Source organism: Chrysemys picta, chromosome 1 (assembly GCF_011386835.1).
Source record: "Chrysemys picta bellii isolate R12L10 chromosome 1, ASM1138683v2, whole genome shotgun sequence".
Lineage (NCBI taxonomy): Eukaryota > Metazoa > Chordata > Testudines > Emydidae > Chrysemys > Chrysemys picta.
The window spans coordinates 278,060,366-278,085,145 of NC_088791.1; the positions used below are offsets into that span (position 1 = coordinate 278,060,366).

At 38.1% G+C, this 24,780-nt stretch overlaps 1 protein-coding gene across 16 annotated transcripts in view; it reads left to right on the forward strand.

Moving 5' to 3' along the window:
- Positions 1-24,780, forward strand: part of DACH1 (dachshund family transcription factor 1) — a 457,475-nt gene that overhangs the window by 185,005 nt on the left and 247,690 nt on the right. For all 16 annotated transcript variants that reach the window (XM_005306824.4, XM_065581128.1, XM_008172916.4 and 13 more), the window contains exon 2: positions 4,762-4,877. In XM_005306824.4, the coding sequence (XP_005306881.2) occupies positions 4,762-4,877 (116 nt within the window). The remainder of the gene's footprint in view (positions 1-4,761; positions 4,878-24,780) is intronic.

Consider the following 24,780-nt stretch of genomic DNA (forward strand, 5'->3'; position numbering starts at 1 on the left):
TTATCTAATCTCAGGATTACATTCTTGCTTCTCTGTTCTTGGACATGCTTTCAGTTAACTAAAGTTGAGGGTACATGTTTAAGTGGAAAACTGGAACTGGCATAAATGAATATCAAAACGTGTTGCCTTTTTCCTTGAATACTGTAGTGCAATACATTTGAAATATTCTGAAGAATGGAGACCTTATAAATCAGGCTTTTTCAAAACTGAGGAATGAAGTTACATGGTGGTTTGGTCATCCGTTGGCATTTTGCTTTGTTTTAGTTTTTCATTTGCAAGTTGATGCATCATTATAGTGTTCACGAGAGGTGCAGGTACAGCACTGGCAGCAGCAGTGCAAGGTATCCCAGGAAGGAAGGACTGCTTCTAATGGTGGGAGATACTCAGTGCTATTCAGTTATTGATCTCTGCTGAGACCAGGAAGATTTTCTGTTAGTACCAACGTTGGTCGTGCTTTTTGTAATGCAGATACTTATTCTTTGAGAGCTGGGCAGAGACATCTAAACTCATTTCACATAGAACACCAGCTAGTCAATAGACAGTAATAACTTTTGATAACTGATTAGCTATACTGGATTCAACCAATTGCCTTGAGGTAAAAGACTCCATATGCCAGTATCATTTCTTTGCCCTATCCCGTCTCCTCTAACCCCCCTAGCAAGATATCTTTCTACGATACCAGATTTTTAACCATTACAGTGCTGCCTAATACAACAAGCACAGGGTGTAGTTGTGATCCCCTGTTGTTTTGCATACCTGGCGTCTCCTCACCGAGAATGTTAGCACTTAAAATGACACTGCTGCATTCCAGAGCATGGATGAGAGTAGCAAAAGTGGTTAATCCATTACTGCTGCTGTTAATAAGTGACACTGGGATACTGTGAAGAGAAAGAAAGAGCAGTTGAGCTCTAAAGGCTTGAAAGGCGTACTATAAATGTGGCACAAAAGGTCTTATTGAATGCAAAAGGAGATAATTTCTTCTGTTGTCCCCTTGAAAAGGGACCAGATTCTTTCCTTTGATTGTAGTGCATCTATACATGAAGGTCTGGCTGAACAAGGAGTGTCTGGAGATGCACTTCTGCTAAACATGATTCATTTAAAGTCTATACCTCCTCTCAGCGCATAGGGCAAGATTCTCAGCTGCATAGGCCAAGACCGGCCAAGCTGCATTGAAATTGATGGTGCTACAGTGATATAAACCAGCTAAGGATGTGACAGGAAGTTCTGAAATGTCCTCTGTGAAACTTTAAAGAATAAAAAAAAATATTATTCTCTATTTTTACCTTGTTACTTTTCCAGTTTGAGAGGAGGCAGACTGAGCAGTGGGTGCATACTCTCCTCAAGCATTTGTTTGTCACCTCCCAAGTATGATTTCTTCCCCTGTACTTTTTCTCCTTTTCATAATTGAAAACTACCTGCTTCATGATTACTTCACTGCAACATGAGCTATGCTCAGTTTGGGGAAAAGAATGGATTAAAGGAGGACAATCTATTTGTGGACCGAGCCCCACTGGCAGGGACGGTTATACCAATTAGTAAGTGGAAATATGGCCCTGTATACAGACATTTGGCCCTGAGAGGAGTTAATCTTGGTTAGCTCTGCAGGAGAGAGCAGCTTACATTCTTGAGTCTGGCCATAGTTATTTTTAAGATTTTATAATAGAACTAGAGAAAATTCATCATGGACTACAAAGGAGTATGCAAGGTTTTTGCCTAGGTACAAAAACTTAAAAAAAAAGTTATTGTGACATTTTACTTTTGCTGAACTGTAGGAATGAAGCTCAGAAAGCATTCCGATTGCTTAAGGGTTCTCAAACTGAGGGTTGGGACCCCTCAGGGGGTCGTGAGGTTATTACATGGGGGGTCATGAGCTGTCAACCTCCACCCCAAACCCCGCTTTGCCTCCAGCATTTATAATGGTGTTAAATATATTAAAAAGTGTTTTTAATTTATAAGGGGGGTCACACTCAGAGGCTTGCTATGTGAAAGGGGTCATCAGTAAAAAAGTTTGAGAGCCACTGCTATAGCTCCTTTAAAAACAGAGACAGTCAAGATTTTGCCATTATATGCATATTATATATTCACATAATATAAAGGATTAATTACCTTGGTGGCAAATATAAAACAGAATTATTGTAGTTTAGAAATTTGTTAGTGAAACTAGTGTGTAATATAAATAATAACTTAAAACAATTGTTATTACATAATCAGTCATTTGGGGAAATCAGTGTATGCTTGCTTTATCCAATCAGTGGTGTACTCATTTTAATTGGGTAGTAGACAGTCTGCAGCGACTCTAAATTAGGTCTTCCAGACTTATTATTTTAGAAGTCTGAAATTTATTTACCTGAATTTTCATAATTAGCAACTGTTTCTTAAATAGATAAAAAAGTGCAAGATGGTTGTTTCTACATTTAAAAAAATATTATCAGGGAAAAAAAAAAGAGAACTAGCCCACCAAACTGGCATTTAAATAACATCATCCTTTGGGTTTTGAATTGGAAACTTAGGTCTTCATTATGCAAACACTTATCTAGAACATTGCCCTGTTGGGCTAGTTTGTGACTTTGCGGCAACCCCCTCTGTATGGCACAGCATGTTCAAGTGCTGCATATGGAAGGAATCATAAGAGCACAGCACTGCTTCCCCTGTGTGCCCATTCCCAAGGTCTGGGTAGCTCACATGGAGTTATAAGACTCTTACTTCCCCGGAGTCACTTGCATAGGCCTCACAGCCTGTGGCACAATCAAGCCTGCTGACTTCACTGGGGCTACTTTTGTCAGTAAGCACTACCTCCTGAAAATGAGTCTTTGCAGTTGTGATCCCTTACATTTTAATGAGCCTGAAGACCTCTGTTAACACTCCATACATAATATGTTCTATTATGGTCTGGTTGATGTCAGACTCTGGCAGTACCCAGGCTCGCCACTAGGAGTTGAGAGGAGAGTGCTGCCACTGATATTTAAATTGAGTCATTAAAGTTTGCTAACACCGTGAGCTCTTTTTGTGGTGAATCTTTTAGACACACTCCATTGAAGTCAGATGGTTTTTGTGTGTGATTTTTATCAGTTTCAGGTGTTTTCATGGTATGTTTATTTTATTATCACTCATATAGAACATTCCAAAGAAAGTGAGGATTTTTGATTTGTTGATGTGATGTCTCAGTGTGATATCACTGTAAAACAATCTGGTTCTCATTTGGATCTTTTTCAGTTAGAGTAGGAAATAAGGATTCTTGTTTATCTGTAAAAGAAAGAAAAAAAATCCCGGGTTTATAATATTAATAATGACCTCAATTCAGGACAGTAACTTAGGAATTAATGACCAGTTAAGGTTAATGACCCAAGGCCCTGAGTCATTAAACTCCAAGGAAATGTCCTGCACTTTGATTGCCATTAGTTTATTAGAAATTGGTTGTAGAAGTTAAAAAAAAAAAGGGGTGTTTCCCATCCCATGGATGATCTGATGGTCACAGGAAAAGTGGGTGTTTTATTATCTGCTTCCTGCTGCAGTCCCAGCATAGATAAAAATCCCCATACAGTCAATGGGATTTTGGCCTATGCTAGGACTGCAGGGGCTGAGCAGCTCAACATTCTCCCTCATCCTACCCCATTCAGAAATAAATGAGACACCCTTATACTGGGCATAGTCTATAATAAGACTGCAATGTAAAAAAAAAATAGATTACCTGTCTCTGTGAAGGCATCCCTAAATAACCCCCAAGTAGGTAGCTACAGGAACATACAAGAACATAATGGTTTGGTCTATACATGGGAATATGAGCACTTTGGTGAGGCAGGTGTTGCATATATATTCATATGTGGGTAGGTAGTAAATATTTTCATTGTAGTCCATGTCCAATTTGTAGGCTACTTACACAGCCCTGGAGGTGGAAAGTCGTTTATGTGAGCAAAGGACAAGGAATGCATAAACCTGAAACCCTTTATTTATTCACACTGGGCATATGAATGCTGCTATGATGACAGTTGCTCAACAGTGTCCTACAAATAATTCTGAGCCCTTTCTGATGTAGTACATTTAAAGTAAGGTGACTTAGTGTGATTTTCACTTTAAATAGAATAAGGGTTAAATGATAACTTGACTTATCTTTTAAATGACAAAAAATAAAGAAATTGCAAGACCTTTTCACACATTAGATATGTATTGTCATTTATCATCTAGATATCAGGCTAGCAGTGCGAAGTAATAAAACATATCATCGAAAAATGTGCTATAGGTCTGAATCACTCTTTCATTCCACCTCCCAGCTAACTGTAGTATTAAATCAAACAAGCAGAACATTTCCTTAGGCAGCCATTGCCTTTTAATTTCCTGAAGAACCTTAAAATATCATTCATTACAAGTACTACACATATTTGGTTTTTAAAAGTCTCATAAATCAATAGCAAGCTGACTGTAATAATTATTACAAGTTAGTGCATAATTTTCGTGCTGAAGGCTGCATGCAGAACTTTAGCATATGCAAACGAGGCAATTCAAACTGTGTATAGATATTAATATGAAGAAGCAGGTAACGAGGTGCAGGCTATGAATTATGCATCAAGAGCGGCTGATCTTCAATGAGGAAAATGAATTCAGCATGTAATCTAATTAGTGATGGAAGTCTATTACATCTAACTGCAAAAGCAACCGTCCTTGAAACAAATTTATTTACAGTCCATGTTACCACTTGAAACAACTTTGAAATGATGTGTAAGACAACAGCTTAATTGTAAAAAAAAATTTGTTTGTTTGTTTCAGTTCTAGACCTGGAAGGCCTCCTAAGAGGACTCAAAGTGTCACCTCCCCAGAGAATTCTCATATCATGCCACACTCTGTCCCAGGTCTAATGTCTCCTGGAATCATCCCACCAACAGGTAGGACTGTTAGTAATGCATTAGCACTTGAAATCTTATGGCTGGTTGATTTATGTCCATTTGTTTAATAATCACAAACAATAAAAAAGGAAAAATATACAAAACCAACACCGTAATATCACATAACTTATGCTGCAATATGGAGTATCTTATTGTCATGTCAATGTATTGTCTACTAGAAAGATTAGCAGCACAACTTTTTACAATACAAACACTTGAGTAGACAGTGGCCCTTTATAGTGTTTTCTCTTTTTTTATTAAAAAAATAGTCCTTTGAAGCATAGCATTTCTTACCTTATTGTTTTCATCCTCCACTTGGCAAACAATGATTCCCTCAGTCCTTGTGTTTTGAATAGCTCAGTGATCTTTGTGACTGCTCTTTTTTGCCTCTTTATCTGACCATTTGTACAATAGTTGGTATCATCAGTAATGTGCCTGCCCCAGAGAATTGAGTTTATTAGTTTGAGTAACTACTTGTTGCACAAACATCCCTTATGATTTCTCACACTCAAATCATGCCCGTGGTATGTGTCTGCCTTCCTTTTTATTATAGTAATGTCCACTTAGGCAACGTTTTGTCACTTAATTAAACTGCCATCATCCTTTTTAAGGTGAGAAGATAAACACTGTGGGTCAGATTCTGCTGCCTTATGGAGGTAGAATGTCCCTAGGATAGTCCCATTGAAATCAAATAGGAGGGGCCTACTACTGTACATAGAAGACCAAATCCATGTAGATGGAAGATCCTAATGGAAGAGTTGCTATGGAACCTCGTCCCTCAGCCTCATTCCATCTCCTTACTTTTCAGGCTGGCAGAAGCCCCTTTATCCTCTGCAAGGTTGATCTGAGTCCCCCCTCTCCTTCCCCAGGTACCCACTTACTTCCTCATCTTTAGCATCTTCATCTTTAGCACTGACTTTCTCTTAATTGCTATAGACAGATCTAAGAGGAGAAGGCAGTGGGATCACAAAGCAGCCTTGAGGTGAATAAGGGATCTTCGCAAGGATAAAGACTGGGAGAGAGAGAAGGGAGACAGATGTTAGGAGGACATTTGGGGAGAAGACAAGAAAAGGTGAGAGCAAGATTGGTAGCCATTGGTAGCAAGGATGTAATGGGCAAGGCAGGCGTATGTTGGGTAGGCAGGACTGACAACATCTTGTGGGATAAGGGAAAGTACTTTTGTGGGGCAGGGCTAGTGAGAAACGGGGAATCAGGTTTAGAGAAGGGGAAGGCATAGTAAGAGAGAGGAAAACTGGTGAAGAGGAAGTATGGTGGATTCACAGAGAGAACAGAGTGGGAGGAAATTCTAGCATGAGGAAGAAAAGAGAAGGCGGTGGTACCCTTCAGGGAAAGGAAATGATTTTGGAGAGGGAATGATCAGAAGGGATAGAGGGAAAGAGAAATCTGGGAAAATCAAGGAAAAGAAATCGGAGGAGAAAGATTTGTTCTAATTAGGTGGTGTGAAAGAAGTTGAAGAAAAATACACAGAGGGAAAAATAGAGAGGAGGGTGATAAGAGAAATAAAAAATCAGGCAACATGATCATTTTTTATTTTCTTTCATTGAAGGTTTTCTGAGTGATAGATAAGAGCAAATCCCAGTTGCTGGTGTCACCATTTCTGGTCTTTGTGGCTTCATCATTTCAAGCAACAATTTACGAATTAACTGTAATAATAAGAATTATTTATATAGTCCCCAATTCCTCTCTTGCCCTCTCCCAAAAGTATGTAGAATAACAATTTAATCATAAATATAATAAAATATAGAATACCAGCTCCTTAAAATACCAACATATAAAATCAAATGAGGGGTCCAGGTTAATAAAAAAGGGGAAATGGTTTGGAAGGGAAGGCAATAAGTATAGGGAGAACAGTGGTGATTCATAGGACATCTTTAGGGAGGATGGGAGCACTTTAGGTTGCTTCATAAACATGGAGTGAGATGGTGAGATCCTTAAACAGTAGGTGGAATATGAGGACAAATATTGTCATTACCATGCTCAAGGGGCAGGTCTTGTATATAGACTGAGGCAGCCAATCTAAGAACTTTAAGAGCGAGCACTACCAAGTGAAAGTCAATCCACCATTTTAAAGACAGCTAACATAAATAAAGCAAGGCGAGCTTAAGGTATGATCATGATAGCTCAAATGAGTGAGCAGTTGCACTGCTATATTCTGAATCAACTGCAAGTGACAGAGCAGCCCCAGGGAGAGGTCTGCCAAGAGGGAATTACAGTAATTGTAATTAACGTTGTTAGTGCTGATAATGAAAACACACCATTTTACATGCACTGAAAACTCATATTCTGAATTTTTTCTCACACATTTCTTGGTAAGGATGTTTAAAGGTTTGGAGTTTTCATAAGGATATGTAAGAAGATTATGCATTTTTCTAAAAATAAACAAAACAAAATCAAGCCACTCCTGGAGTGCAGAATAGCTAGGGTCTCTTCCTTTAGCTGATTCTCCACCTTCCTTAAGTTTCCTTCCATAATATATATACCCAGTGTTAGGCCTTGTATCTATCCATTTGCTGCTCTCTGTACTGAAATTCTCTACATGTAATTTTATTTTGAATGTTTGGATGGTATTTGCTCCTTGTCTTCCGCTGTCTTCCATATTGCAGCAGTTCTCAAACTGTGGTCTATGGCCCACTGGTGCTAATTCCTCTTGTTTCCACTTAGCAAATCACAGTCACATTATAGGAAGAAAAGGCAATGCACTTTTAGCTAAAATTATTTATCCATGTAAACAATTGGTGTAGTTGCCACAGAAATGTAAGACGGTTCTGGATAGAACTGGGAGGGATTTTGCACAATTTCATTTTGGAGGGGAGTTGGGTTATGAGACAATCTCTATTAAGATGTAGTTCATGTTACAAAAAAGTTTAAGAACCTAGCCCTTTTGGTTTCTACTTGACTGATAAGATATTTGAATCACTTATCCATAGGATTGGTGCTACATCCCCGGCTTTGGAACAGTCTCTTGGAGGACCTTCTTCAATATGCCAGACCCCAAGGGATCTCACTCTTCCTTCAGGGCAGGCCACTCGGCCTCACTGCCTCTTGAGACCGAACCCATGGGTCTTGAGCACTCCTGCCTCATACAGTGAGCACTGTTTGGCAAGTCCAACTGAGACAGACTCCTGGTAGAGACCTGTACACTCTTCAAGGATTAGTGGACCTCACCCAGTATTTGCAGTGACACTCAGGCAGAGTTTTCAAAATAGTAGGGTCTATTAGTCAAGTGGAACACAGTATAGGAAATCCTTAGGGTAGCATAGAGAAAAGAAGGTTAAAGCAAAGGCCATTCTGGTTAGCCCAGAGCCCCAGCCAAACTTTAGTAAAACTCCATTTTCAGGTTCTGTCTATCTCCCAGTCTCACATCCTTAGTCAGTTCCCAGGTGAAAGAGAGCCCTCAGCTTCCTCCAGAACCCAATGCTTATCCTCTGCCTCACCCCTCTCCAGTCCTCTGTTCTTGTGCTGGGGTCTTTGCTCAACTTCCCTGCTGAGACATTGACACCTAACAGACCCTCTGGTTGTTAGGTGTCAATGTCTTGGTAATTGGGTTTTTCATTGTCTTCTCAGATTTTCCATTGATATGGGATCAGCCTCGGACAGTCCTTTTTAGTGACCCCTTCAGGCTTAGATAACTAGGCCACACACACACACCTATGTCTCTTAGCCTGCCCTGAGCACAAACGTAGTCCTTTTTCTCCACTGTGTAGCCATGCAAAAAATAGTGGAAATTGAGGCTCACATTGGATTCATAAAAATATTACAGAAAATTCCCACTTTGTCGAGGCAATCCAATTCACAATCCCAGATTGGGATCTAGAACTAGGAGTCACACATCTATTGTTTAGAAACCTGTTCTTTCTTCACTGGCCCAATTCCTTGCAACTTGTTAGGGAAAAAAATACTTCTTTACCTGAGGACCAGCAGTTTGGTACTCCCTTGCTTAAGGAGAAAATTGGTCACTCTCTTTTTACAGAAGTTCTGCTGACAAAAATCATGTCTGCTTTGGAGCCAGCTGCTTGTGTGATGCCAAGAGAGATTTGAAATAAGTAAGGGACACAATAAATATTTATTAAATTTTATAAGTAGAGAGTAAGAAAAAAATCTAAGCATGGCAACAAGCTGTTTAAGGATAGTGCATAGTTATTTTAATGTAAGTAGATGCCAGTCTATTGAGGGATATTATGTTGAAAAAAATCACGTGACGGCTTATAATAGAGTTATGGGCTAATACAGCTAACGCCAGGGAGACATGGAAAGCTGAACTTGCTTTGCCTCTAATTTCATAAGTGGGTATGTTGCTGTGATGCATCATGGATGTTTACCTCTGTCATCTTGCATTATACTATATGGTGTGATGCAATGCCAACTTTGTTGGACTTATGGCTTCATTCCAATGATATGCTTAGCTAAGGATTTTTTGTTAAATATCGTTTTCAGAACTCCCTCCATTTCCTCCCTCCACTTCCATTATTATTATTTTCCCCCAAGACTTGTTATTTTAAGTCAGTGATAATGTGGTATGCTTAGATAATATGAATATTACAGAAGACAGAAAATATACAATATGATCACTGGACAGTCTCGTTTGCATTTTGGGCAAATGTTTTATTTTTAATCTCAAATGATCATTTTTGTTTAATGTAATGCCCCAAACTATTATCCACACCCATTTACTAAAATAAAGTGTGTGGGGGATGTGTCTTCCTTTTTTCCTCCTTTCTTCCACCAATTATGGGAACAAGAAACAGGTACATTGCTCACCTGCAAATGGCTTTAGGTATCTAATTCACTTCAGGGAATTTGGCATGGCTCTTCTTTTCCCCCCAGAAAGACCTCAACGTTCACTATTCTGTGAGAATGAGTAGTTTTAACCATCTGTTCTTGGGAAGTGTTTAAAGATATTGGTGCATGTCTTTCTCAGAAATACATGGCATCTAATAGTAAAGCCTAGAGATTATGACAATTATTATTGGTACAATTATTCATTAAAAAGAGAGGATGATAGAACTACTAAACACAGCTTGATTGGGTTTGTTTCAAAATCGTTCTTTTTATATGGTTCACTTTTGATGCATTTCTGGCTATTGGATTTGTTTTATTTGTCTGTTCATCTTCCTGGGAGCTGTGGTTAGTGAAACCTTTAAAATAAACAAATCAGTCTTTCACCCTCTCATAGTTCTGTTGGACCACCCTCATTTCTGATTTGAAACACCCATACATTTGCAGCTGTTGTCCTTTCCTGAGCATAATATGCCAATTTGTGGATAATGTCCAGTGGCATCTGCACTGATATGTTAATGTGAAGGTAGTGGGGAGGGATAGCTCAGTGGTTTGATCATTGGCCTGCTAAACCCAGGAGGTGCTGGAACCCTTCAGAAAAGGGAAATGACTTTGAGGAGGAAATGATCAGAAGGGGCAACCACCTGCTATCAAAAGTGGTCAAACGTGTAATCCACTTCTACTTCCTGGCCCTTCTTCTTCCCTGTGGTATGAGGCATGTTGTAGTGGAAATGATTGTGTGCCATAGTTTGACCATTTTATTGTCACACTATATAATTAGAACTTCTGTTATTGATATAAAACTCTACAAATGTTATCATAAAACAAGCAAACAAACCTAAATATAGGCAGTCTATTTTTACTTACAAAAAAATTGGTGGGACACCAGCAGGGTTAGCCCATATTAAATATACAGCTGTAAGTCCTCTCAATTGTATGTCACTTTGTATTTAATACAGTGCCAGTATCACAAGTATCCCATACATTTTATATTAAAAAAAGTTGACCTGGGAACTTTCTCATCAAGTTTCCCTTCAAATAGTTTTTTCCCCATCTGTGAATTAATGTGTTTAATACTGCCTGAACCTCATTTATAATAGCCTAATCAGACTTCTACAGTCATCTTCCATATGCCTTTTTCACACTTCCACTACTCCTGGAATGTGTCTTTATGTGGTAAACTCTTATTATCTCCTTACAGTCTTCCATTGAAACACAGGACTTATCAATGATGACCCGCACTTGAGGTGTTAAAATTAATTAAACACTAACCAGAGTATGTAAAACAAACCAAATAAAAGTGTGTCTCCAGCCCATAGTTGACTGGTGTGTTTGGGTTTAATTGATGTTTATTTCCTTTTTTCTGATAATAAGCTTCCTGATGGAGGGATTGTGTTTTGTTGTGTGCTTTTACACAGTGCTGAGCACATTGATGGTGCTCAGTGTGCACCCTCAGCAAACAAGGTATCGGTATAAATATTAAGAAAAGGAGCAGGACAAGGAACTGTGAGAACTGGTAAGGCAAAACTGGGGGACTGGGAAGCTGGTGAGGCAGGTTTAAGCTAGCAGTACTTCATGGACTATTCCCAGATCAAGATAGTCATTCTCTAAAATGTAAACAGCACTGTATTCCACATTTTTCAGTTCTTGGTATAAACACCTTATTGAAGCTGAATCCAGGCCTGACTGTGGTGATGAGGGTGGGAAGAGAAAAGGGCTTTGAAGAGATGCCTCCTCAAGAACAGATCGCTCTCAAATTATTTGCAGTGTTGTTGTAGTTGTGTTGGTCCCAGGATATGAGAGAGAGAAGGTGGTCCAATAAAAGATATTATCTCACCCATCTCTACTCTATAATTGTTAGCTCAGTTTTGAAGCTTGGTGTACTTCTGTTGGATGTCAACTGAAGTCAATTAAGCTATGAAGCAGAGTATTTGTTATTTTGATTTTTAAAATCATATGTGGCACAGAGTATAAGCACCTAGATAGATGAAACATACAACTCTTGCAATCTTAGCTCATAAGACAAGAGCAATAGAAATTTCTTGCTGCTACGCAAGAGGAGAGAAGTGGTCAGGAAAGATCAAATTATTTAATAGGTGACCTTTATGAACTGCCATAATTTTTAATAATGAAAAAGATCACCATTTTTCATGCTCCTGTCTCCCTAGTTGTGCTTCTAGTCCCTTTTTTGCTGTCTTCATACCACTCTGTATTCTGTTTCCCATTGATCATGTGATGCCGAATATCAGCTGGTATTGAGTCACAGAGCTGACCATGGAAGATAGAATGATTAGGAGGGAAGGAGCTGGATCTGAAGATAAGGAAGATGGTAGCATGAAAAAATAATCAACTGGTTTTCAGAATTAAAAAAAAAATAGTTCAATTTTATAAGTTAAACTTGGTGGACATGTATTGAGGTTTATATTTTGCAATCAACCAACTTGAAACTCTGTGTTTCATACAAGGCATTCCACTAGACTAGCAGTTCTCAAACTGTGGGTTGGGATCCCAAAGTGGGTCACAACCCCATTTTAATGGGGTCACCAGGGCTGGTGTTAGACTTGCTGGGACCCGGGGCTGGGTCTGAAGCCGAAGCCCCAAGCCCCACCGTCCGAAGCCAAAGTGTTTCAGCCCTACGTGGCAGGGCACAGAGTACAGGTTACAAATTTTTATAGGTGCTGAAACTAGGGGTGCATGGCAACTATTCAAATTGTTCCAGCACGCCTGCATATTCTTCAGTCCTGTCCTCTTTTGTAATCATGTCTCATGTTGTGTTTATTTATGATGGGTCCTAACTTTCTGGCTTTTTTCCCTGTGTTTTTTAATGTCTGTAACTAAAGTATACTGCGTAATATAAACTCTCCATTATTCCACTTCCCCAGAAAATTGAAAAGCAATTGCTGTCACTTTTCATATTTTCAATTAAGTTTTTTTTAATCAATACTTTTAAACAGCAGAGTATTGTAGGCACAGAAAGCATGTGGTAAAGCTCCCTAATTGAGTCTTCTACTTGGCCCACTGAGCAGCATCTTTAATTTGAAATGTGTGGTACCGAAGCAGTGATACTTCAAGTGCTCCTCTTACCTCTCTTAGTGACTGCACTTTTCTCCTGTTTATAGAGATAAAATGCAGATGTAAAGTGCTTTCAGAAATCAGAACTATATGGCATATTTATGGAGAGAGAAAAATACTACTTTTCAGTTACACAGCGTCTTTCATCCCATAATTTCAAAGCACTTTACACACTTAATTTTATTACATTAACTTAATCACAGTTTTTGTCTTATTTCTTCAGAAATTTGTTTTATGAGGGATGAACTTTCCTCCGGTTATTACTTATGCCCCATCTGATGCCAAAATCCTTCGTTTCCAGTGTAAAGACATTATAATGGGCTTGCAATACACTCTGCTATTTAAGTTGCTTCCTGTCTTACTATGTTATTTTCCTTTTTTCTCTTTTACTCATCTTTGAATGACAACCCGGCAGTATAAGGGTGATCTCTCCCTTATTACTACTTCTTACTTTGGGCCTGAATCAGTAAAAATGTGTTCCAACTTCCACTGTCTTTTCAAAGCCTGTTGAACTCTGTAACATCATTTCCACCGCTCTTCCCTGGGTTTGGAAGTTTTTACAAGGGCTTCCTGACTATGGAGGCCAGGTATGGAGTTAACAGAATACAGCCGTTGGTAAAGTGTGGCAGTGCTTTTTCTAAAGTAGCAGCTTGGTGTTCAAAGCCAGTTAAACCAATCATGGAATAATTTCATGTTAATTTCTTCACATTTAAATTATATTTTCTTGGCATCTAACCACACTTTATCAGTTCTACCTAATAAAGTGTCATTATTTATTTATTTATTTATTTATTTATTTATTATCCCACCCAAAAGCATACTAATCATGTTATAGAGGACATTAAAAGACACAGCCTCTTACAACTTAAAGACTGGATCTTGCAAATGCTTATTAAAGGATTAAACTTTATGCAAGTGAACAGTTGAGTTGAATTGGAGTATTGTGCTCAAAAAGATAAACTTGAGAGTAAATTTTTGCAGGACCAGGACCTAGAATTTCCAGCTAATACGATGTGTGAGTATGAGAATTGCCAATATGGGAATGGAGTAAGGAAGGATGAAGGTTACTGTAATATGATTTGCCAGTTGCTCTATTTAGGCATGTACACCTTTTAGAAATAAAGAAGATACTGATGGTAGACAGTAAGTAACATTGACATATTTCTTTCTAAAATAGGTGCTTATTAACATAGTATTAGGCTATTGGTAATTTCATGATTCTTAATCTGAAAAGTGCTTTCAGTTGATTACTACTGTATATTGAGCTGTTTACCTGTTGGAAATAAGATAATATATTGTAAACCTAAGCAACAAAGCCTATTTTTATAGTGATAAACTGTAAACTAATTCAATAAACCGAATCAGATTATGCAAACATTTTTGCACTTCATTAAGGAAATAGTCACTATAATTAATGTGAGAGCTTTTATCATGTTCACTTGTTGACGTATGACTAGGAAGATACAGTAGACTAAACTCTGTAAAGATATTATTTCATAGCTTTTTACATTTTAATTATGGTTTTAATACAGGCCACCTGTCCTGATCTGAAAAGATTGTCATGCTTTTGTCATCTTATTGTCCTGTTGAATGGCTATCTTGTTCTACTTTATCACAATGAGGAGTTTTGACAATTAGTTGAAAGGCAATCCTTTCACTGTTCATCAGTTTGTAAGTCTCACTGAGACCATAATTTTGCCAGACTAGATGTGGATACAGTAAAATTTTGCTAATCCACATATTTCATAAATCCCCACTAAAATGTAAATGAAAAATGGTCCTGGCCCAGTTGTCAGCAAAGATTTAAGGGCCAGATTATGAGGCCTATACTCATCCTACTGAGCCCTTATTCATGCAAATAGTCCCATTGAAGTTAAAGGGATTACTCAAAGAAGTCAATGCTTAGCAGTGTGAGTAAGGTATGCACAGTCCTTCTGTACTAGTCTCAGCCCTCTGGGGCTGACAGCTGGAACTCTTAAAAAAAAATAACAGCAAAAAGGCACCCAGCTCTTGCTTCCCTTGGGAGGCCCACCCCATAGTTCGAGACCTGCTGGTGAAGACAAGCCCTTTATGTTCTTTTAATTAATTTTTTTTTTGTATGTAATTTCCTAAGCTCTCAGTAAAATAAAAAAAATACAAATTCCGTAATGTGGAAACATATGGTTCCGCCATATGGGTCATCCTCCAAGGTTGGAAACGAGGAACATTAGATCCACAGCATAGACCATTATCACTTGAGCTAAAGGAGAAGCTAGTAGCATCAGTAGGCTGGTACAATGTGTGTGGACCGGCCAGTAGAGATGGACCTAATACACTTTGCCAGTTGTTTGCACAACTATTTGCTATACAGCAGTAGAATGTGGGAATCAGGATTTCCAGTTTCTATTCCTGTCTCTGGAGGGGAGCTACAGCTCAGCCAAATAGCCTAGATTTGTCACATTCTTCCAGAAAGGCAATATGACTAAGTGGATGAGATTTCAATCCACTGAGCATCTGTAAATAGTGTCTTTCAGTGGCTCAAGTTGGCCAAATCAGGATGGATATTCATGTGAACTGTAAAAGGCACTTCTCTGACCTCAGGATTATCCCTCAACGAAATTTACAGTTTATGCTCCAAAGCATAGAGGTGTGCTAGAAATCTTCACAAAAACTGTTTTTTTGTTTGTTTGTTTTAAGAACAAGTTTGGCTTAAGAACCCATTTTTCCTGAATGTTGTTCTTGGTAATGTCTGAACTGTTTTTGCTGAAACTAAAAAAAAAAAAAAAGTAAGATAGAGAGGAAACAATTAAAATTTCAGATCAAAGTTATAAACAATTGAAATGGGTGTTTGTACTGGGAAGTTCTAAGCAACCTTAAATGTAGGGGTTTCTACCAACTCCACCTACTATTATGAAGTATTATTTGTCATTGAAATGAAACAGTTGTTAGTTACCGGATTATATTGTGATGTTTATTTTTATTGTTTTATCATTTCATTATTATTTTTATTATGTATTGTTTTATTTTATGCATTGGTTCATAATGGGAGTCTCAGTCATTTGTATGAATTAATGAGATTCTCCTGTAGTTCAGATCTCATACAAAGGCATTCAGTAGAACAACAATGAAAAAATCAATAGATCCCTTGTTTGTTTGCAGCCCTCTTGTTCTGAATGTGAGAGCTTTCAACAAAGTTTTCTACTTGGTATCTATGGTGGATGTCCACCCAGCCAAGTTTTATATGTAATCATTAACTAAAAGAATTTTTGCCAGATTAGCAGTGGATTGTCATTTTCTCCTTCAGGCATGTAGGATTTATCTTAATTAACACTACAGTTAGGAATAAGACTGATCTGCTAAATTTGGAGTCACATTGTGATCTTAAAAACACTACAAATGTGGGTATTTTCATATTTCATGTTCTTCTCATTATGGAACTGGTTCTGCCCCCCTTCTGCCAATGGGAATATTTGTTGAGTAAGGTTCTATTCAATTGGAGTTAGGATAGCAGGATTTGGTTTGAAACTTGTGGATGTTCTGCTTGTTCACATCTCTTTACTGCAATTCTATTTCAAAGCAGAGAGATCAGGTTCTTGAATGCTAAGAAGCCATGGAATTAGAGTACTATCTTTGAATGACATAATCAATGAAGTGCCAATGCGTTTTTTTCTTCATTTACACATGATCTACTAACAGTGTTACATATTCTGTTCAGTAAAGGATGGATCCATGCTTATAGTTCCAGAATGATGGTTCATGTTTTCATTAAATTTATTTGGGGATCAATTCTCTAATGCAAGAGGGCAAACTGTGACTAAAGACTTACATATGAGTTTATACTTTTTCTATTAAATATTATTGTTTAGTACAGCTGTCTCCCGAAGCATGTAATTTTCCAGCTTTTGCCCAAGAATTTAAATGTTCAAGGAATATTGGCACTATATGTACAAGTGAATCAGCATGGGAAACATTGGGCAGCCATACTGGAACCTTGTCATAGGGCAAGGGGAGTGGGTGGAGGAGCTCTGATTCTAGGCACACAAATGAAATCTCTGAGGAAAATAGATGTAAGCAAACACCAGTGGAGCTGGGCAACTCTAGGTGATTGAAACTCCTGAGCAAGAAAGATTAGAGTTTAAGATTAATAAAATACAGCTGGAGCTATTTAAGTAATTTATATTAGACAATAAAATGCCTCTAATGGGGTTGCATTACTGGGGGAAATAACCCTTAAAGGCTCAGGAAGGAGGATACCATGAGAGCAAATTGATACACAAAAATTCAGTTTCTAGTTGTCTTTGGACCTTGTAAAAGAACAAGTACATGAATGTATAATACACAAAGATCATTTATATCTCAATAAGCAGCCTGGAGGGGTCAAGCATGTAATCATCACATCATATCTAATGTTTCAGGCAACAAGCTTATTGAACACAAAATGAACTTAGAGCTACTTTTCCAAGGAGAACCAGTCATCATACAAGTTGTCCTTTTGACTTACATCTGCAATAGCATTTCCTGCATGAATTTGCTAAGACATGATAGAATACTACCAGAATTATAATGAATCTCTTATCCACAATGCACTATATTATTGTTTTTGCTAATGTCATCCCGTGCAATATATAAACTCTCTCAGAAGGCAGACCAACTGGAGACTGTTTTTAAAGAGGCAGAGGTGTATGTTGTAGCTAAGGTAGAGGACTGAGAAGTCAAAGGCCTGGTTGTGCCACAGACTTCATCCCAGACCTTGGGCAAATCACTTAAATTTTTCTGTGACTCAGTTTCCTTATCTGTAAAACGGAGATAATACTCATCTCAGAAGTATATTATGATGCAAAATTAATTGATGTGAACCACTCATAATTGTTTATAAAACTATGTGTGGGTAGATATGTTTTGTCAGAGTTTGGACTCTTTTGAGTCTGAGAGTCAAAAATTAATTGTGGTCCTATCTTTCATGTGTTCAAGTCCTTCTAGGTTTGACAACCTGCTTGAGTTTACTTTCTACTTTCTTGTTTATGGGTTAGTTACCTTTGGATACAAAAAGATACCACCTCCTCCTCCCTGATTTGGAAATAATGAGAGATCTGCCTTTCTGAGCCATATATTGTCTGATGTGTGTCTGAGACAAAAAATGAAATGGGAATGGAGGGGGGTGGGAGGAGCAGTCGAAAGAAAGGGCAGATAACAAACAAACAAAAAAACCCACTCATATAGTTCTGTAAAAGGATCTGAGGTAGATAAAAATTCCCCAATTTAAACACATAACTTCTGCAAGAGGAACAAAGGAGAGAGAGAAATCTTGATTGTATGTAGGGGTTCAGTAAAAGAAGCAGACTGGTGGAGAAGAAAATCCATTATGCTAACCACTGTGTAGTTGACTTTTTAATGGTGATCACTATAATATCACATTGATAATCCATTTGTGCCACCCTACCTATCCTTCTCCATTTGTGCACTAACATATATTTGTCATTATTATTTATTTTAGCTTCAGTGCAACTGATACTGAAAGTCTTTGGACAACTTCTGTTAGTGACCATATACTAGCTGCACTGCATTATACATTCTTCAGTATTTGAGGCTCTGCTGAGTTATGGAGCTTCTGCAAGGATACCCACTTGAGCCACCAGGGCAGTCACTGGGGTTATCACTGTAACATGTTCATCACTCTTTAAGATAAACGTGATATTTATTGTTCTGGCCCTCCCAGTGCTGCTTTTCAGTTGGACATTTGCTCTGTTAAAAGTGTACCTAAAAGAGTACTGCCCTCTGTGTATGGGTGTGAGAGACCGAGACTGTGTTTCTTTATCACATGGGAATACCTATACACTTGCTGTAGCACTTGTTTATTTATTTGCTGCTGTGCGGTATTACACAGCTACCACTAAGTTACAGTGTTATTCAGTTAATTAATGGGAACTCATCAATATTATAATGCTTTTAGGGTTGTGTTCTCTCGACTATGCTTGTCTGGTATGATTTGGTTTGTCCTCACCAATGTGGAGCACATCATTGTTGATTTTATATATATTTATATGTGTAAGAGAATCTTCTCATCAACCCCCAAATTAGGGTGTATCCACACTGTGGTATTGTATTTGGAAGAACTGGAACTGCTATTTCTAAACATGGCCGTTTAGACATGAAGAATGGGATAACAGTGTAGCACGGTGCTACTGTTATTTTTAATTATTCATCTAAATAAGAATAAGGTCAGCAACAATTTATGGTGAATCAGTTTCTGAATCTGAAAATCATTGTCACCATGGAAATAGCCAAACTGGAAGAATAATATCTCCTTATAAAGGCAAAATTGGCAATCCCCCGATTGTCCAGTTTTTGCTCATTAAAGAACATAACAATACTAAAGGAAATAGTCCATGTACTGGCAATTTCAGGTCTCCTTTACCTAAAGACCATCATCCACCAATATTACCTTTCTGTTACTTCTGTTATACAAGAGTTAGTTCAAAGTGTGAGGATTGGAGCAAGTGTTCCCTGTTGTATTACACAGTCCTGCCTCACGTATTCTGTTTCCTGTTCATGGTGAGGCTCACCACTAGTAGTGAATTCACACCCAGGATTTCAAAAATCCCTTTGCTCATCGGGGGAAAGAAGCTTTCATGGGTGAATGTCATGCAGAATTTAAGCTTTCATTTAAAGAAAGACGTTTCTGGCAGTTAGGGTTGCAAAGATGCTATAAACCAGTGCATTGCTGTCTTTCCGAGGCTGTAGACAGTTTCATTGGCTCTGATGCTGTCCATAGCTGTGCAAAGTCACAGGAGAGTAAAAATTGAACTATCTTACAAGTTTTCAGTGCTACTACTCAGAAGGCAGCAGGCAGGCAGCAGTGAAACAGACCAAAATCTAGTTAATTTCAGCCTACTGCAAATAGGCAGTTATGAGCAGCTGTGGAGGATGCCAATGGAGGCTTATTCACTGGGAAAGAGGACTCAAAAATGTAAGGTTGAGGGAGAGAAAGAGGAGTGGAAATAAAATTACCATCACAGCTTACATGAAAGCTGGGCAGATGAGGGTAGAGTAGGGTATAGAGATCCCCTCCCCAGACCTTCCTAGAAACCAGGAGACTCTACAGAAGGAGTGACAGAGATGCAGATAGAGAGTGATCCTTCTTCTTTATGTTACTGGTGAAAAGTAATAGTGATTCGATTTTATGAAACTACAACTACCAGGATGCAGTAGCACAGATATTTTTCCCAGTGGCTAGTAGGTTTTGCTTTGAGTAGATAAGCATTATATAAAGTTTTCAAGCCCTGCCATTACTTGATATTCCCACTGCTTACCACTGTTCTGTCACTTCTGTGGTATGATTTCTTCTGTGAGTAAACAGAAGTTCTGATCCTTGATGTATCTTTTGCAATATACAAAGTCGAGTCCATCATGTTCCTTCCAGTAGCGGGATTCAATATGCTGCCTAAATTTTGAACATGAATATACCCTTGTCATGAAAATCTGTTGCAGTACCACTTTTTGTTTATTACTTTCTTCTTTATTATGGGGGAAGGAGCCTGTTCCTTTTGTATTCTGGATGACTACCCCAACTTTTCCCCTGCTTTATAGCTCCTCCCTTTGAGACCTCACGGTGGCCTTATGACAAAGAAGGAATTAATATATATCCATGTTATCTTTCAGTTGCCACATATATGGTGCAGTTGATCTTGTGAGCAAAGTGTGGTACCCTGCTTGCCCCAGATTGATTGCAATATTTCTACAGCATTGACAGATCTATTAGGTACAAGGGATTGTTAGTTATTTATAGTGGAGTCTTAGGTATATTTAGTTCTAACAGTTTTGAACAAAATAGTTTGGATATAAGTGATCACAAGATCAGCAGTTGAATATTTGTTCCTGTAAGATTCTAAGTTATGGACAATCTTCCCCAGCTCTTGTTTTTCCAATAGACATTAAACCATCTGTATTATTTGCTTAAATTAACAGTTTGCTTTTGGATTTTTCTGGATGGTTTTACACTTTAAAAAAACTTTTACTCTATGTGGAATGCCATGATAGAGTGGATTTGGTGTGACTGTTATTTCAATTTGTATTCAGGAATTAAGCTATTTCAAAATATCTCGAGTTATAATTTACTATGAGTAAACATTCACTCTCATTCCATGTGAACAAGTCTGATACCAGAATTTGCCATCGGCAATCTGGTATTTCATCTTAGTCTGTGACTTAATCTCAACTAGTTCCCTCCTCCCCAAACTGGCATATCAAACTAGTATGTGTAATACTTTATCCATTTTGACATCCATATATGTGACATTTTCATTAATATCATTGCAAATTTCACTAGGTCCAGATTTACGCAGTTTTAGTCCTGGCAAAAGTTCCGAACATAAGATCTGCTATATAAATTTCCTGTAATGTTGGTAGGAATATGAATCTAAATTCACTTCCAAATATTTTTCCCTGCCTCTAAATTCTGGAGTTCATATAATAGACCTGAGTGTTCAAGCCCTCGGCTATGTAGAGAAATGCTATTGAAAGAAAAAGGAAGGCTATGATCACGTCATGAGCTGCCCTGGGAAGCCCCAACCCCTGCCACCCCTTAATTTCCATCTTTCATACTGGCTGTCCAGGCAAAGAGTTCATAGCATTCTTCTTAGCCAACAGACTGGGTACCTGGATGGACAGAAATTAGGGATAAGAATGTGGGGTTTGTACCAGAAATGGTGATGTGCTTCCACAGAATTCCTTTCCCCTTCCCCCCCTCCCACCGCTGATTCTCCAGGAAGTTAATAGATTCTGAAGCCCAAACACAGGGCAGGACACAGGGAAGACAGCATGATAGTTAATCCTAGCTTTTATATAGTTTTTGATTAGGTGGGTGAGGGTTAGAGTCAGTTGATATAACTTCATTCATATCTTCAAAATTCAGGTACAGAAATTCTGCCTTAATCATGGACTTTTTAGGTAGCCACGGGCACATTTGCCCCATCATTGGTACCTGGTTTTATCTTTTTGTAGAAAGTGTTTAAAAAGTAGCTTTTTTCCCAATGTGGCTTATATAACCTCTTGGAGAACATTGTCTTCTGGAATAATATTTGAATCTGCTCCACTGCCTCTTTTGGAGTTTTTCATGACTTAATTGTATTTATTCACTTAATACAGATGCATCTGTGTCCCATTCCCAATAGCACGCTCCTCATTTCATCCTCTGTCACTAAATGCTAACATCTCATGCAGTGCTTAGCTCCTACACACTTTTATTCAGTTTGGTTCCTATGGTTACGTGATGTAATTCCTTTAACAGAGCTTGCAGTATAATCATTATAGTTTTTATTTGTTGTGGTGGTGCAATTTCTGCTCCCCTGCATATATATCCATTCACTTATAAGCTGTTTTATAATTATCTCACTATATACACCATGCACAAGATGTCTGCATCTCTCTTAGAGGTTGGAGTGAGGTTTTGAGGGTTTGTTACAAAGTGGCAAATGTTTCATCTGTTTTTTGTTTGTCAGTGTTGATAGCATGGTAGTCTAATGTGATATTTCTTCAGATCCTCACATCTTTTGATCAGGCCATTGATTTTGTGCGTGTGTGTGTGTGCGCGCGCGCATTTCTTCATCTTTAAATATGATCATATTGTAAACATCTTCTGCTCTCTGAAATTAAGTAGTTTTGAGCATTTGTTTTTCTGATTGGTTTTTCCTTCTCTTACATTCTTGCGCATTTTTAAGTGATGCATCTTTCTCCTTCCTCTACAAAACAAGTTTAATTTGAGGTCCCTCTCAGACTTTACTCTGTGTCCTCATAACTTCAGAAGTGTTTGAAGTGCAACCATGTTCTGGCAAAATCATTAGATTCATTTTAAACACCTGTATTGCTGCTACAAATTAGACAGATTTCTTTTTGCCTTAACCCTTAGCACATTGACCAGTCCTGAGTTTATCAGGACTGGCTAATTTATTGGATTTGTGGGGAAGCCCATTAGGCAGTGCCTGTTTAGGAAAAAATAATAACTAAATGCTGATAATGGAGAAGCTGCAGCCAGGCAGCAACATAAAGGGGATTTGTGGGACTAGCCCCACTAGTTACTTTCCCACCCAGTTTAATGATGGATTCAATTTTAACGATGTTATGTTTTGTTTTAAAGAATACGTTTTGTACTAAAATGAAACTTGTACAAAGTAGCAGCCTGGTTGTATTCCACGTCAATTTACTGTGAACAACATAAAATAATTTCTTCTTAATTCTTTAAAAGTAAATAAATCCTTTTCTTCTTTTTTCTATGTGTCCTCATACCTTACTCAGTATCCTCTCCAGTATCTGTTATTCCTTTCACAAACACACACACACAAATACTTGCATCTATTAGAAAAAATCCCACTGATTGATAAAACTGATAATTTCTGAGAACCCTTTAATTGTTAAAACCTGCCCAAACTAATAATTCCATAACTTTTGGACAAATTGCTACAGATTCCCCTGTTCATGCCCTCTTTGTTTTGTCTGTTTTCAAGTGGAAAGAGTTGGAAAAGTTCCTGCTAAATGCAGGACCACCTCAATAATATTGTGACAGGAAAAGATAATATAACCTGTTAGCTGCTGCATAGTGAGCTAACAAGGCTAATCACACAGCAGAGGATTCTTAAGAGTTTGTCAAAAATGTTGGGAAACTTTCCTAAACGCTTTATAAAATATTTTGATGTTTGAAATTATTTTTTGTCAATTTCAAAGTTTTTTTCCCCCTGTTATTTGCAATTTTTTTCTACATTTTATTTCTTACGTGGTTTAGACTCCATAGACCTGCCTACCTCTAGGAATGCTGTGTCAGGCTGCAGTGACAGACATCATCCTGGTGCTGGGGCATTCGGGGTTCCATCACCACTCTATCTCTCTTCTGCTGGAAATCCGCCTCCTACTGCTGCTGCCCATTCTGTCTTGTGTGAGGAGCCATATGTTCAGAGAGCCAGCAAAACCTGGGCCAAGAGACTTGTAAGGGCAGATACTAATGCAGCTTCATGGTGGAGAGGCAGCCAGAAGCAGCAGACAAGGGGACTACAGGATGGTGGGCATTGTATCAATACTGAGCATCTTATTTAACCATTTAACGGGGTAGGTCACACTTCTCAGAGCTATTGTTTCAGGCTCTCTGCAGACTCAGATATCGGTTCTTCACAACCCTGATAGCTATAGACTTCTTTCCCCTTTCAAATATAGGCTTGGATTCTGAGGTACATGATGGAAACTGGGAAACATGCTGATTTTCTATACTACAGCATGCCTTCTGGCCCTAACTTAAGCTCTGGAAATGACTTTGGGATAAAATTCTGCAGTCCATACTTAGGTAGATATCTGAGTTAATGCTCAGTTTCTATGACATGAGGCAAATTTTAATCAGTAATCCATTTGTAAAAGGTCCTGTATATGTTTACCAGTCTTAGTAGACATCTAATCCAACATTAATTCTGGTTCTTTATTAAAAGTGAATGTTTATATTGTGAAATCAGTTGGTCTTGGTTATATGAATGCATAGGAGGTTGAAAAAAGAAAAACTATAAACTATTATTAAAGAACATGACCATGTTAGAGAAGTAAGGAAATTCAAAGTGACACTACTCTGTCTGGTATCCAGGACAATGTGCCTTCTTTACTTTTCTGCTTCACAAAATGTATTTTTACATTTGTGCATTTTCCTGTTGGTAGAACTTCCCCCTCCCACCTTTTTTTCCTTTAAGGAGGGAAGAGAGAAAGCATAGATTTGTTAAAGTGATGGAGTGATTACATGTTGTGTACATATACATATTATTTAAAAAAGAAGGATTATTAAATTTATGGTTGCAACTGCTCTGGATGAGTTATTCATGCATGCCCAGTCAATGGAACTCCACTAAGGCATGTGGGTCTGCAGTGGCTGTTTATGGTATCCGGGCCTTACTAAGCATTGGACATGTGCATTAGCCCCTTTCTAGCCCCAACGCATTAACACATTTTAATTTTGATTCTAAAATACTCTGCAGCAAATGAAGTGGTAATGGTTTAAAAATTCCACATTTTAAAGAAAATTAAGTTCTAT